This window comes from Tursiops truncatus, chromosome 3 (assembly GCF_011762595.2).
Source record: "Tursiops truncatus isolate mTurTru1 chromosome 3, mTurTru1.mat.Y, whole genome shotgun sequence".
Classification (NCBI taxonomy): Eukaryota; Metazoa; Chordata; class Mammalia; order Artiodactyla; family Delphinidae; genus Tursiops; species Tursiops truncatus.
The window spans coordinates 76787408-76802360 of record NC_047036.1 but is presented as its reverse complement, the minus strand read 5'-3'; the positions used below and the strand labels follow the sequence as shown (position 1 = coordinate 76802360).

General features: G+C 40.6%; 2 protein-coding genes across 8 annotated transcripts in view; one reads left to right on the top strand and one right to left on the bottom strand.

The window, feature by feature from the left end:
- Window positions 1-2718, bottom strand: part of RHOBTB3 (Rho related BTB domain containing 3) — a 55951-nt gene extending 53233 nt beyond the window's left edge. Inside the window, exons 1-2 of the mRNA XM_019929679.3 lie at window positions 2581-2718; window positions 2175-2400 (exon numbers count right to left, since the gene is read on the bottom strand). Coding sequence (XP_019785238.1) covers window positions 2175-2400; window positions 2581-2582 — 228 coding nt within the window. The 5' untranslated portion in view covers window positions 2583-2718. The remainder of the gene's footprint in view (window positions 1-2174; window positions 2401-2580) is intronic.
- Window positions 2180-14953, top strand: part of SPATA9 (spermatogenesis associated 9) — a 73156-nt gene continuing 60382 nt past the window's right edge. Inside the window, exons 1-2 of one of the 7 annotated variants that reach the window (XM_033853035.2) lie at window positions 2180-2318; window positions 6067-6148. In XM_033853035.2, the coding sequence (XP_033708926.1) occupies window positions 6090-6148 (59 nt within the window). In that variant the 5' untranslated portion in view covers window positions 2180-2318; window positions 6067-6089. Of the gene's footprint in view, window positions 2319-2858; window positions 2991-6066; window positions 6149-14953 lie in introns of those variants that run through there. The other 6 variants (XM_033853038.2, XM_033853036.2, XM_033853034.2 and 3 more) reach the window with 6 other exon arrangements.

Genomic DNA, 14953 nt, shown 5'->3' with positions numbered 1-14953 from the left:
TGCAATACAGCATCTACTAAGTACTAACACGGCTGCCTCTATGTACTTTATTTGTGTGGAGATCTTGAATGATGTGTGGGAAAACTTTACTTTTGCTTCATTTAAGCAATACACGGATATACTAAAGTTGTGATAAACACTTTATTATTATCGTAGCTACCGCTTATTGATTACTTACTACATGCCCGTCTAGATGTTAAGAACTTTACACATACTAACTCATTTATTCTTCAGCACAGCTCTGGGAGGCAGGGATTATTATGTTTATTTTACACACAGAGTAAATAAAGCTAGGAGAGGATGAGTGACTTTACCCAGGAACACAGCCACTAACTCGCAAGGTGAGGATCTGAAATCAGGTCCTTTTGATATCAAAACCTGTGCTCTATCTGCTCTGCTATGTTTCATATTCTGATTCAGTACATGGCAAATACCAGCTGATGAATACAATCAACTTTCATATCTCTGACAGGCTTTTACTTACCACCAAGAAAAGAAAAGCACCTCATAAAGAGTAGCTCTACAAATGTATTCTACTATGTCTGAAGACCACTATAACCCAGAAAACTGTGCCTGGTTACAAACTCAATGTCTTAAAAAAGGCCAGAGTCTAACCAAACAAAAGGTGATTAACATAATAAAACATAACAATAAACTTAAGACCAAAAAAATCCAGACTGTGAAGGCTTATTTCAATCGATTTGGAAGATTTCATTTACTACAATCCATGGGATCACAAGTATTTGCTTTTGCTAAACTAACAACATAAAAAGGAAAGAGTTCACTGCTCAAAGAAAAAGCAGGAAAGGTTAACCTAACATCCTAATTCAGCTTATTTTATTTTCCTTACATTTATTTACTCTATTCACTCAACATTTGTTCAACTGACTGTAGAACCAATTAGTTTTTAGACTGTAAGATTTTTCACAATGAAATGACCGAAGTAAAAGGGTTTCCTTTGCTTGCATGGACTCCAGCCAGTAAGTTCTCTACCAATGCTTCCTACGATCAGCATCACCACTGTCATAATTAGGAATTTAATAGCATCCCTGTTATTGAAAAAGCCCATTTTTCATTTATTTTAGCCTATTAAATTTACTTTAGCTGAAAATTTATTTGGGCAAGTGATCTTTTCTTTCAGTAATATGGAAATTTGCATAAGAAATGTTTTTATGTACATTTCTTTGGAAAGGTGTATTAGTTCCCAATAGTCCCTAATTCGGTTTTCTTAAAGTGCAGTTTAAATGTAAATCTCACATAATGATATCTGTATTTTTTTAGACATTAAACTTTCTTCTGTTATAAAATATAATACTTAGCTGCAACATAAGTTTTATACTAGTAAAGAATCAGAAACTTTCGAGTAAGATTACATGAAAACATTCAAAACATGATGCTATTGTGTACTGAAAACATTTATACATGTCAGAGAGTAGATTTCTTCTTTTATCACTCAAGAATTAGACTAGCATTTATCAACTTCATTATGATTTCTTTTAATTATAGCAAATTTTAAAGCTTTTTCAAGTCCCAAAACAGTATTAGCAATATTTCTGATTTACAGGTCACTAAAAAGAAATGGCTAAATATATCCAGAATATCTGCATTATTAAAATTAAAAACACTAATTAAATTTTTTCAAAGGTGGATAGTGCTATAAAAGAATCGTTTAAAATTAATTCTCAGTCCCTGTCTTTCCCGCCCCCTTTCCAGGGGTCCTATTTCTGAGCCGCCCCAGTGAAATGTATTTTTGCTGTGTTGAGCTTTCAGAGATCTTTATTTTTAGAACACTAATATTTTATATCACCCACAGGGTAGGCATGAAAAAACATTGCTGTCTGCTGGTGAAACTTAGTGACCTCGTCCCTTGGGGTTGGGACATTCAGTCAGCTGTCTACCAAGGGACAACCCAGAGTCGTGAAGTGTACGCGTTAAGTGCTTCACATTCCCACTGGGGCTTTTTCCCTTCTAAGAGTGTTCTCTGACTAGGCTGGCCCCTGCCCAATGAAACGAAGGACCAAAGATTTTCCCCAAAATGTTTAAAAACTCTCCCCAGGTGACCCAGACGTCCACATTCATGAAAGGGGAAAAAGGGGGAGGAGAAAAAAAAAAGAGAGAAAGAAAGAAAAGGAAAGCTCCATCAGCCTCTGCACAGAGCAGCTGCGGGCCCTTACCCAGACGGGACAGTCGTGGACCACTAGCTTGACATTCCCAAACGCGCTGGCCTGATACTCGGTGAACACGGGACGCGCGACCGTACTGGTCGCGTTCAGCAACAAGCTGCTTTCGTCCCCTGAGACCAGCGGGCTTCTCCCCAGGTAAGTGCGGATGAGCCCCGACGGCCGATTGTCCTGGTGAAACGCGTCCCCCTCGTTCCCCAGCGCCACGATGTGAATGGACCTACACGGTAGAGAAGGGGGCGAGGGGGAGAAAAGGCGCGTGGTCAGCGCGAGGCTCCCTTTCGTCCCAACAGGAAGTGCGGGGGGCAGCGCGCAGCGGGGGTGGGCACGAGCCCCTCGCCCAGGGGCGCACGGCACGCGCTGGGGTAGAGACAATGGCAGGACCGCGACGCGTACATACATGATCTCAAATCCAAGGGCAGGGCGGCGACTCGGAGAAAAGAGGCTCCTCACGGCTTCTAGGAGCCCGTCCGCGGCGTATCCACCCGCAATCAGCTCATGCCGGGCCGCGTACCCCTAGCGCACCTCCCCCGCTGCGCGGCCGACGCAGAGCGGGCCCGCGCGAGCCAGCGAGCGAGCGAGCCACGGGCGCCGAGGGCGTGCGAGTCTGGCCGTGTGCGCGCGGCCAGCCAGTCAGGAAGTGCCAGGGAACATCCCGGCCGGCTGCGCCGCTCCCGCCTCCCCGGCGGCCGCCGAGCGTTGCCGGACGCCGTAACCCCGCTCCGCCGCGCTCCCTCGGCCGGGCAGTAGTCGCCTCCTCCGGCTGCTGCTGCTGCCGCCGCCGCTCCTCCTCCTTCTGGCCCAGACAGGGTAGGAGAAAAGCCGGGCCTCCGCCCCCTTGGCGGGCCGGGCGGGCCGGGCGGGCGGGCGGGAGCAGCACGTGCCGGCCTTGGGGGTCGGGAGGACGAGGGGGCCGCGCTCCTCGCTGAGGCCCCGGAGCCCGGGCGGCGGCGGCCGGGTACAAAAGAGCAGCCCGCGCGCGGGGCGCCGCGGAATATAAATTAATAAATACGACGCCCCAGCCCGAGAGCTCCCGATCGCCAATCCGCCTGCAGCAAGTTTGTTCAACTCGACAGGCTGTAACCAGAGCCGGGGAAAGGGGAGGGTGGGTCGGTGAGGCCCCTGCTCCCTAAAGACTGGAAAAAAAAAAGAGGTGAGGGAAGCCAGCTTCCCTGGGAGTCCAGCTCGCTGGCCGCTCCAGCAGCCCCATTTTTTTTTTTTTTTCCCCTCTTGGCCTTGACCAAAAAGTGTTTTAGCAAGTCTGCCGCTTTGTCATTTGTCAACATGTAGTACAGCTGTTTTCTAGAATCATACTTGTGAGGAAAAAAATAAAGGCAACATTCATCCTGGTGCAGAAAGGGTTCTTTGTTCACGCAGCAACTAATTCGCTAATATCGCTGCAGAAGGATTATTTACTACTTCAAGCTATATTCGGCATCTTTTACCAAAAACTTAAGGGTTTTTTGCTTTTTTTTTTTAAGTGTTGAGGTTCTTATTATGATAGTTTTAGAAACCAGTTACGAGTGAGGTGTTTGTGTTTACATGCTAAATGCTAGTTTACGTGGAGATTTTTCTGTACACATTATGGCCACATGTTTAATAATACCTCCTCAGACCAGCTGAAAAAATAACGATCATGCTAATGCAAGGATACTTTAGATTCTTTCATGATAACGCCCTGAAGTAAAGGCTGTGAATGTCCCCAAAGAGCCTCAAACTGCCTCAATGCAAATGAAGACTGGAATCCACTAATTCCAAGAAGGGCCAGAGTTTACTCTGGGGCTCTGCTTCTCCATAAACATGAACATTCTTACAAGTGCTCTGTGTTGAAAGAGTTCTTGTTTATCCTTTTATTTATTTATGTATTTAGCCCGACTTTAAAATGTTGCTGTTTCTTTTCTCAACTGAGCTATTTTGAGGGTATGAAACAGGAGATGCTGAGTAGGACAGTGAAAAGCCTAGGGTAAGAGCCCTTTGGAATGTGAACAACTTTTTATTATGGGCCCTTGGTTGCTCAACTGAAAGTAGTTTAATAGTTTCTCATGCTCAAATAGGGTATAATGGGGGGCATTCTTTATGTTGTCACTGATTTTTTAAAAATCTAATTTCCTTTGCACTCAGTATAGTTTCTCTTTTAGTCTCTAGAACCTAAAACATCCTGAAATCTTTGAGAGTACAGGATCACCTTTTCTCTGGGGTCATCAATCCCCTCCAGTAACCACAAGTCAAAAACAAAGACACTAGAATGGGTGAATGAATAAAGAAAAATGTAGTATATACATACAATGAAATATTATTCAGCCTTAAAAAAGGGGGAAATCTTGTCATATGTTACAACATGAATGACTCTCCAGGGCAATAAGCTAGTCATAGAAAGACAAAGACTGCTTATTCCACTTACATGAGGTATCTAAGGCAGTCAAACTCTTAGAAACAGAAAGCAGAATGCTGGTTTTAAGGGGCTGAGGGGAGAGGAAAATGGGGAATTCTGTGAGTATAAAGTTCCCATTTTGTAAGATGAAAAAGTTAAAAGATCTGTTGCAAACAAGGTGCATATAGTAATGTATACTTTTAAATGGTGAAGATGGTAAATTTTGTGTTTCACCACTATATATATATATATATATATATATATATATATGAGAGAGAGAGAGAGTTAAGAGTTAGAGTTGCTGGGAAGTGGAAGGAAGGAAGACAGTGTTCATTTTTTCCTCAGTTATTGAGTATGTGAGCCAGGTCTGTGCTGGTAGGCATGGGAGATACTAAGATACATAAGACTCTGTCCTCACCCTTGAGAAGCTAAATCTATTCAATATTGTTAATGGTCACCGTGTTGTGAATATTAATGCATCCAATCCTTTTGAAAACATACTTGTTCCGTAAAAATTATAATACAGGCTTATGCATTCAGTAATAGAGGTAGGAACAAAGTACATGGATAAAGTTCAGTGAACGTTAAGAAGAGATATGTGCCTTGTGTGTCATCAGAGAGACGTTCATGGAGGAAGTAACCATTGTGTTAGGTCTTAGAAGATGAAGAGAAGCTTGCTAGATTTGGAGGAATCGGTGGTTAGAAGTATTGGTGGAAAGAATGGACAGACGTCATATACAAATCACATGCAGAGGTAGAGATGTGGAAGATCGTGGCTGATCCAGGGAACAGCAAGAGCTAAAATTAGTGCTGGTGTTCTGATTCCTTTATTACAGCAGGCAGAAAAGAGAGCGGTAGAGGCTTCCCAAGGGATTTCCAAAGTCAGACCTGGTGATACTCAAGTTATAGCTTTGGAATCCCTAGACCAACCTCTGTTTATATGGCAAAAGCCTGTCTAGATGCTCACCAAACCCATTTCCTCTTCCGGAACCCATAGATAAAGTACATTTCCCAAAGTTTTTGCATGTAGATAGGGCCATGTGATTAGTTCTCACTAGTGAAATATCCCTGCTGAGCAGTTAAGAGAAGGTGGACCTTCTCCATTTTTTTTCATCCATCCATCTACCAACTGGATGAAGCCGGGTCAACCTTGAAGCCATGTGTTGATCTGCAGCTTAGAAGAAGCCTGAGTCTCTGAATGACTAGTTATAGCAGAGCCTTCTCACAGCATGCTTTGTACTGTGATATGGGTGAGAAAATAGATCTTTATTGAGTTAAGCCAGACATTCTGGGGTCAATTATTACAGCAGCTAGTATTACTTATCTTGTCTAATACAGTGTCACAGATGGTCCATTTCCTGATATCTTAAAGATTCTTTTCATAATTATCTTAAGACTACTTTTTAAATAATTAATTCTCTTTTATGTACGATTTTTATTTGGTTTATATATTTGTAGTTTCCCTCATTAGTAGCATTAAGTGTTTGTTTGTCTGTTTGTTTGCACTTTTACCAGGGTGTAACAAATTGGATTATCATATGTCCTCCAACTTCAAGGTCACTGCAGAACACACAAGGAAGGTCCTCCAGCCCAAACAGTATGTTTTTCTATTTTCCTGGCTCGAATGCCACTGTTTCATATTCATTCTGATAGATGTTCTTATCCCCAGATAAAATGTAGCCACATATGAGTGTAAGATACAGAAGTTGACCCCTGAAATTCCAGAAAAGATATTTGAACTTTTATCTTCAAATACATATATTCCCCCCCCCCAAAGAGGGAAAGAAATTAAGCCCTACTAATATTTAATGTGAGGATTGGTAGTGGCACCCCAAACTTGATCCATTAAGTGGGCAGGCACTCAGGGTGCTCTGGGGAGAGGGTGGTAGCACAGCTGCTCACTGTGTGGGGAGGGGAGGACTCTCTCCTGTGTTCACTTTTAACATATTGCCACATGTTGCAGTTTCTGTATCTAACTAAATGGATTTATAGATCATATTTAAGTAAACTATTATAGCATGGATCAGTGGAGACAGTGTTAATAATGCAAGAACAGGCAAACACAATGGGCTGAGCTGACATTTCTGGCACCCTTTTTGGAGCCACACTGCAAGATGAAAAACTAATGACTAATTAGATCTGACAAGAAGTTGGCAATGCTAGTTAAAATTATTTCTAAAACTGTTTTAAGTATGAATTTATATCTACTTTTACTAACATCTTCACCCAAATTATGTATTACAGATAATGATGTTCTGAACTGATCACTGTTAGCTAACCACTTAAAAAGTAGACATCCAAACTCATAAAGCTCAACAATATTTCTAAAATATTTAAGGAGTGTATGATTCAAGCCAATACTTTAAAGAAAATTCACCAATTATAAATGCTATGAAGCCTTTTCTGAGCTTCCTTAAAAATAAAAAGTCAAAAAGCAACATACCATTGGGAAAATAGTTTTCTTCTTGTGAAGATAAAAATGTTTGAAATAACACATGGAACACAGATGGAAAAAAGAAACTGCATTCCTTTGACAGCAAATACCTTGAGAATACGCATATAAAACATTGCTAAAGACCTAATGACACAAGTATTGGAACATGTTACACAATGTGGGAAGTTTACTATAATGTTAAATGGAAAGCACAGATGTTTTTAATATGTCTCACATTATGGTATTGGATAGATTCTGTTTCAGTGCGGTGTTTACTAGATTGTGTTTCAATAATGAGATGCATTTTAAAGTGACAATTCTGTGAGCCGCCAAAGGAAAGCTATAGTAGAGAAGGTATTTTTTCTCGAATACATCTTTGAATGGTATTTTCAACAATTGACTTAAAAAAATAAAAACTGTGTTTTATGCAAAACTTGTGTAAGTGTAACCACCGATGGATGAGTTACTTAGACTGAAAAAAATTTTTTTGAAGAAAGGAAGGATTCCAAGTTAAGATTACAGGGAGAGCAACCACATGAAATTCATTTGAGGTATATCTCATAAGCAGTTATTCCAGCAAAGAAGCTGGAGCCAGAAACTGAGGTTAATTTTGTGGAAAGAAAACTTGTATAACAGTTTTAAGATTTTTCTTCACTGTGAAATATAATACATACAGAAAAGTGCATAATACCTATGCACGTAGTTAATAAATAATTATAAAATAAACATTCCTAAGCAATCTCCTAGGCCAGAAGATAGAACATTATCACCACTCATGCAAGGGTGCACACACCCAAACACTGCCCCCCACACACACACAGGTGCCCCTCCTCAGTTACAGTTTTCTTCTTTTTCTTAAAGATAATCATGAGCCTGACTTTTGTGATGATTATTTATTTATTTTTCCTTACAGTTTTGCTACCTATATGTGCATTCCTAAGCTAATATTTTGTTTTTTCCTCTCTTTGAACTTTATATAAGTGGCATCACACTCTACAGACTCTTTTGCATCTTGTTTCTTGTACTCATCATCATTTGTAAGATTCATTTATGTTGATGTAGCCGTGGTTTATTCCTTTCATTCCTTTGTATTGCTGAATAGCATCCAGTGGATACATAAATTATCATTTTCTTATCATCCCATTTTATTTTATTTATTTTTAAAATTTTTATTTATTTATTTATTTGGTTGTGTCAGGTCTTAGTTGCGGCATGCGGTCTTCTCTCTAGTTGTGGTGCATGGGCTCTCTAGTTGTGGCACATGCAGGCTGTAGAGCGCGCAGGCTTAGTTGCCCCTCGGCATGTGAGACCTTAGTTCCCCGACAAGGGATGGAACCCACTTCTCCTGTGTTGGAAGGCGGACTCTTAACCACTGGACAACCAGAGGAGTCCTTATCCATCCCATTTTAGATGCACATGTGGATTATTTCTAGTTTTTGCCTATTACAAACAAAGCCACTAGGACCACTCTCGTTTTAAAATATAATATCTTGGTGGGTATGCTAGATCACAGGGCATGTGTATTTCCAACTTTGGTAGATAGTACCCAACTGATTTCAAAAGTGGTTTTAAGTATTACACTCCCAATAGCAGGGCATGAGAAGTCTCCCTATATTTCTTAACGTACTTAAATAATACTTAGTATATGCCAGATATCATATTAACTGCTTTATAAATGTTGACTTTTTAAATTCTCAAATAACCCTATTGAGTTGGTTCTATTACTATCCTAATTTACAGGAGAGAAAATTTTGGCACAGAGAGGCTAAGTAATTTGCCCACAGCTATACAAGTAGTAAGAATCCAGGAGCTGGGATTCTTAGACAATTGGCTCCAGGGTCTATGTCCTTACCGACTATGCTATGTTTGTTTGTTTAAAATTAATTAATTTATTTATTTATTTTTGGCTGCATTGGGTCTTCATTGCTGTGTGCGGGCTTTCTCTAGTTGTGGTGAGCGGGGGGCTACTCTTCATTGCCCTGTGAAGACTTCTCACTGTGGTGGTTTCTCTTTTTTATGGAGCATGGGCTCTAGGTGCACGGGCTTCAGTAGTTGTGGCACATGGGCTCAGTAGTTGTGACTCACAGGCTTAGTTGCTCCGCGGCATGTGGGATCTTCCTGGACCAGGGCTCAAACCCATGTCCCCCACATTGGTAGGCGGATTCTTAACCACTGCGCCACCAGGGAAGTCCCCACTATGCTATGTTGATGTTTGAAAATTTTCCCTTTATATGTAATTTTTGCGATTGAAAATGCATGTAACCTATAAAAACTCTGATATCTTATAGGATTTTTTAATCCACTTGAGTAACATTAGGTAAAATGGAAATGCATCCATCAGATTTAACCAAAATCTTTGCATAATGAGTGATGAGACTGAAAAATAGGTATGATTTAGCAACCCATCTAATGAAGCAGTTCTTCCATTTAAATACCCGTATCTTTGTGAATTCTTTTCAGAGAGCCTTTAAATAAACTGAACATAAAAGCAGACATCTGTGTTGCTGTATCACAAAATGTTGACCCAAGATCTAAAGAATAATGAGGCATATTCAATTATTGTTCCCCTAAAAGGCTTTGTTAACAATAACATGCTAGAGAAAAGTATATTTTGTATTATTAGTAATACATTTTGAAATTATTTAAAATATGATTTACTTCATCTTTATCTCATCTATTGAAAATTTTCAATTTCAGTATGTTTTATTGTATTCATAATATATTAACAGTAATACGTGCATGTCATTTATAAAGATATTGGGGGTATGCTCAAAATTCTTTCCAATAGGGGACTCAGTCAGAAAAGTTTGGAGACTACTGGTCTGGTGTCTAACGCTGTGTCTTAGAGAGCAGGCTTAGAAGGAAACCACAGTGGAGTCTTGGACTGCCAGGAAGCAGAACAGGGCATTGGACTGGGAACTGCTGAAGGAAAGCTGTGGGAGAGGAAGTAAAGGGAAGATAGGAGAAGGTAACACAGATAAACTGCACACCTACTTGCCTAGAAATCAGCCCAGTGAAAAATGTATTTGTATTGTATTAAGTAATCTAATGAGAGATAAAGTTTGCAAATTTACACAAAAATCACAAAATTCAAGATTAGCTTTTTTTTTTTTTCAAACAACTATAGCTTGCAGTACTTCACATAGAGTAACCTAAGCAAAGTCATGTACCAGGGTCAGTAACCATACAGTCAGTCATAAGAAAAGTTGTTACTCATTTTATTACTTGGATAAATCTTCCCAGAGAAATAGCCAACAGCTTTCTTCTAAATTGTGGATTTCTTCTAAACCACAAGGCTGCAATACCATTAATTCTGTTTGGAGAAGCTAAAGTGAGAATCCAGAATGTTATGTATGTGCAAAATCCAACTACCCTAAGCTCTTTCGGAAAAGGTCTAAAATGTTCGTTTGAACTTATATTATCCACCCACCTCTATTATTGTGCCCAATCATGTTTTTCAAACAATTGTTCTGTTTTTCAGTTAAAATGTTACTTTAAAATGCCAGAAAATTTGTTCCTTGGAATCAGGATTGCCCATTTCTTACCAGCATTTTTCAAAGGTTTGAACTTCAAAGAAACCTGGTTGTTTGGCCTTTAATAGGACTGCTCTGTTATTCAGCCCTGGAAAAATATATATGCGAGTATCATAATCAAGCACTATTGATTGTGTCATTTATTTATGCATAATATTTTGTGAAATGTTCCATTTGTAGCCATACAGAAATATAGGGTATTAGATTTAAATGGTATAATACTTTGCTGATAGACCTCCTTTTGGAAGAATTCGAATACATTAAAAAATAGATTGTTATCATCTGGCTCTAGTTTTAACTGTAATAAAAGTTATGCAATTTCCAACAGCAAATCCCTTTCAAGTCTTCCCCATCTCTTGTACTCCTTTTACTTGTTCAGGTACATGCATCTCTGCCATGGCCATCCATTGGGCATTACCCCAACTGGAGCATTTCACAAGCATGCTTTCAAATGTTCTCCTTTTTCATTCAACAGCTATCACTAGCTGCGTAATGTGACTTCTGCCCTCAGACAATACTGCTGATTCTATTTTTCTAGACTTGCTTTTTACTTTTCACTTCTGAGTCTTTAATCCTGTCTGCAGTTAAACTCTTTTTACAGTGAACAACAATTGACATTTTCTTAGCAATCTTTTTTTTTTTTTTCGGTACGCGGGCCTCTCACTGCTGCGGCCCCTCCCGCCGCAGAGCTCAGGCTCCGGACGCGCAGGCCCAGCGGCCATGGCTCACGGGCCCAGCCGCTCCGCGGCACGTGGGATCCTCCCAGACTGGGGCACGAACCCGTGTCCCCTTCATGGGCAGGCAGACTCCCAACCACTGCGCCACCAGGGAAGCCCTTAGCGATCTTTTTTTCTGAGGAAAGCCCTACTGATACCATTAAATATTACGTTGGCAGCTTGTATCCTTGGGGAATAGTCCTTCTGGTGTTCTAACAGCTCATCTAGCTTATCTGAAGGATGTTGTTTTGTCTTCCCTTTTTCCTGCTTCTCACTTTCTCTAGAGATCCCCTGGGGCACATTTTTACTGACATTGCTCTCTACACTCCTTTCTAGAGCCCATTCAATTTTAAAAATCTAAATCTGGGACTTGAGAACTATTTTTGGTGGGTACTGTCTCCTCTCACCTTCAAACTAAAATGTCTGGACTTGTGTGATTATTATCATCTCTCCAACGATATTACAGTTTCTCCTCCCCCCCTGACCCCCACCCCCTCTGTAGCCAGATCCAACCCCTTTTCACCCAATAACTGCCCTACTCCTACAGGGCCAATACAGTTTCTGCTAATGAAGGGGCTTGTTCCATGTCCTTCCTCAAGATGTTCTAGTACTAGTTACAAGCTCCTTCTGGAGTTAGGACTAGGGTGAGACCAGGCAATTCAGTCTACATTAAACGGCATTCAGACCTTCCTCCATGAAGCGATAAATAGGGAAAACTAAAAGCAAAGGCACTTCTGAACTAATCCCAGTGGCAAGCACAGCCTCTCAAATTTTCCACTGAATATCCCCCAACTGAGAGGTACTTGAGCAAAGCCCCTAACATTCCCATCTCTAACCTGCCACCCAGGTAACAGCATAAGTTCCCCACCACAAGCCCAGATTTTTTTTTTTCTCTTCTCAAGTTTTGTCATTAAGTCATAGTATCATTGTTGATTTAATATAAAAATAATAGTTAAACTACTTGACACCAGGTAAAATTAAAGGATGGGCCTTGTTTACCTTATGACTTAAAGAGAATTTATGAAATCTTAAAGAGAATTTATGAAGTTCTGAGGGGCAAGAAAACTCTTTCCTTCTGGAAAGAAACCACATTTTGTTGAACTGGTTAGTTAGAAACTATCTTTTTGTGGGTGAACAGAAACAGTAGGATAATCAGTAATTGTTATTGGAACGTTTGCCATGTAGGAAAAAATCTTGTTTTTACGGGTCATTATGTCTAACTCTTCAGAATTCTGGGAAAGATCTATGATTCCATGAACAAAAAGAATGAAACTCAGAAATGTGCAACCCTGGCATAATGCAGGAAGCAGTGAAGTATAACATAATACAAAAAATACAAAACTGACAAGAAAAGCAGTGTTTCCTTTGTTTTGTTTTGTTACAAGAGTTTTAGTACTCATTAGCTGTAGCCTTAAAATGGAACAGTCTGTTACTAGGTTGCTACCCATGAACAGTCACAAATGGTACACAATTAGTAACTCCCCATGCTGGACTCTAGAATTAGGAGTCATTTTCAGCCAGTGTATTTTATTAACTCACTATGGTTTCTAATAATTTAGTCAGTCGTCTCGCATTAATGATGATTACAACAGTGTTTTGCTAATGACTTCATCATGGTCTCAAAGATTTTTATTGCAGGAGGTCAAATTGATTTAAATAGAGTCACTGTTCTAAACAACCATGCCAGAAATGTCACAGGGAGAGGCCAGCTGGGCTGCTCAGGCTAGCCTCAGGATGACATTGCCTCAGTCAAGTCACATTTTCCAGGGCTCATTCCTTGGTTTTACAAGTCAGAAACTTTATTTTGTCAAGGTGTCCAGAGCTGATCATACTCAAGAGATGAAGCTTGTGTTAACCCAATGCACAAAGGGGCTGTGCAGAAACTAGAATACCAATTTGTTCATTTATAATGACAAGGTTAACTATCAAAGGGCCTAGAAATCTAGGATACGTGACTACCTTCTTTTTCCTTGAGGAAAGTCTACATGGGAAGCCCTGTATTACCTTTTCAGTTCAACAAACATTTATTAAGCACTTAAGGTACAGGTCATTTTGATCCCAAAGATGTTTTGCATATATAAACACTTTAATTAGAGTTATGGCAGCATTAAATTGTTATAGAGACGTTATTTTCCAGAGCAAACTGCATTAAGTCAATTTATGCCTTGATCAGTTTTCTCGAGTTTTCTCTTCTGATTGGCAGGTTCAGTCTTTTAGAAGAGGCTAATATCTGTCTGCGTGATGGAATTAGCAACAAAGTTTATCCAATAGCCACATTCACAAATCCACCTTCTAAATATGGTTCTTAACAAAGACTTCAAAGGAATCTGATAACCTGCTGAACTGGTATGCAAACAACTGTGTATAATGCACATGTGTGTTTTACTACTACATTCTCATAGCAAGGAGTGACCTAAAAACTTGGAGCCTTCCAGAGCCAACCTGGCATCTAGGCCACCAATACTACCCACTACTCAATATCAGGGCATTTCTAGGGCAAATTCTTCTTGAAAACTTTATAGCCCGTTCAACCTAACATGCTCCATTCCCCGATATCCTTATTACAGGCCCAACTATACGTTATCCTGATCATCTAGGTTTGCCCATACTTTCCTTTCTGCCAAAACTTTCCAGTTTACCTTCTGGAATTCCAATCAGAGTAGAAAGGGAGAACCAGACCATTACTCCTCCATCCTCCTGAAGAACTTCTGTTCTCTGAGACCCAAGAGAAACTATACTCCCCTCTCTCTCTTCTGTTGCTGAGCAAACTTCCAGTCAACCCCCCTACCTCACCCCCTTACACGTAGACTGTTCCCTGTTCGTCTCTCCACCCCAAGAAGTCCATGATCCTCCATGATGTCAGTATCCACATGAATTCTCTTTTCAACATCTTAGCCTCTTCATCTTCAGTGACCTTCACTTCTACTCCACTTCAACCCACCTTTCCCGTGGTCAGATCTTAGGTGTTCTCACTATCTGCAACTGCTTCACACCTAAACAATGCATCCCAACATTCTACAGCCTGGACATACAACATTCTGTGATTTTTTTTCCATCACTCGGTTGCTCCCTGCTCATGCTCGCAAAGAACCTCCAAACCGTTGACCCTTCCACTTTCTCCCTCCCTGCTAGCCCTCTTCTCTCTTCATTTCTTTCCCTATCCATTTGAGGTCTCGTGGTACATCTCCTGTCTTTATCCTCACATGCCTTGTTCTATTGTCCTTCAGTCCGAAACCCCAACAACCCTGGATCAATCCAGGTGTCTGATTTTTCTGTGCATATCTGGGTTGCTACATTTTACTGTAGAAATCCACAAAACTCTGCACATTAATGGTGCTACAAATTCATGGCCTCCATCTTCAATCAGGCATTCGGTACTGCCTGGCAAACCTAGTTAATGCTCTTGTTTTCCAAAGTGGTCCAAGCCTTCTCACTGTCTGCCATCTCTGACTTTGGCATCTTTTTCTTCCTTCACCTCCCTTATGTTTTCTGTCACAGAGGAAAAAGGAAGCATCAGATGGGGAACTCTCCTCAACTTCCCACTGCTAAGCTGACAAATTGATATGTAGCCACATACATCCTTTTCTTTTTCCTTCAGTCACAGTGCAGTAAATATCCTTCATCTTATTCAAGGCTAGTCCCTCTGGTGGTGCTGTGTGCTTCCCCTTTTGACGCTGGAGGGACTGCGCTCCATCTATTTCCCCTTTCTTCTGTGCCTT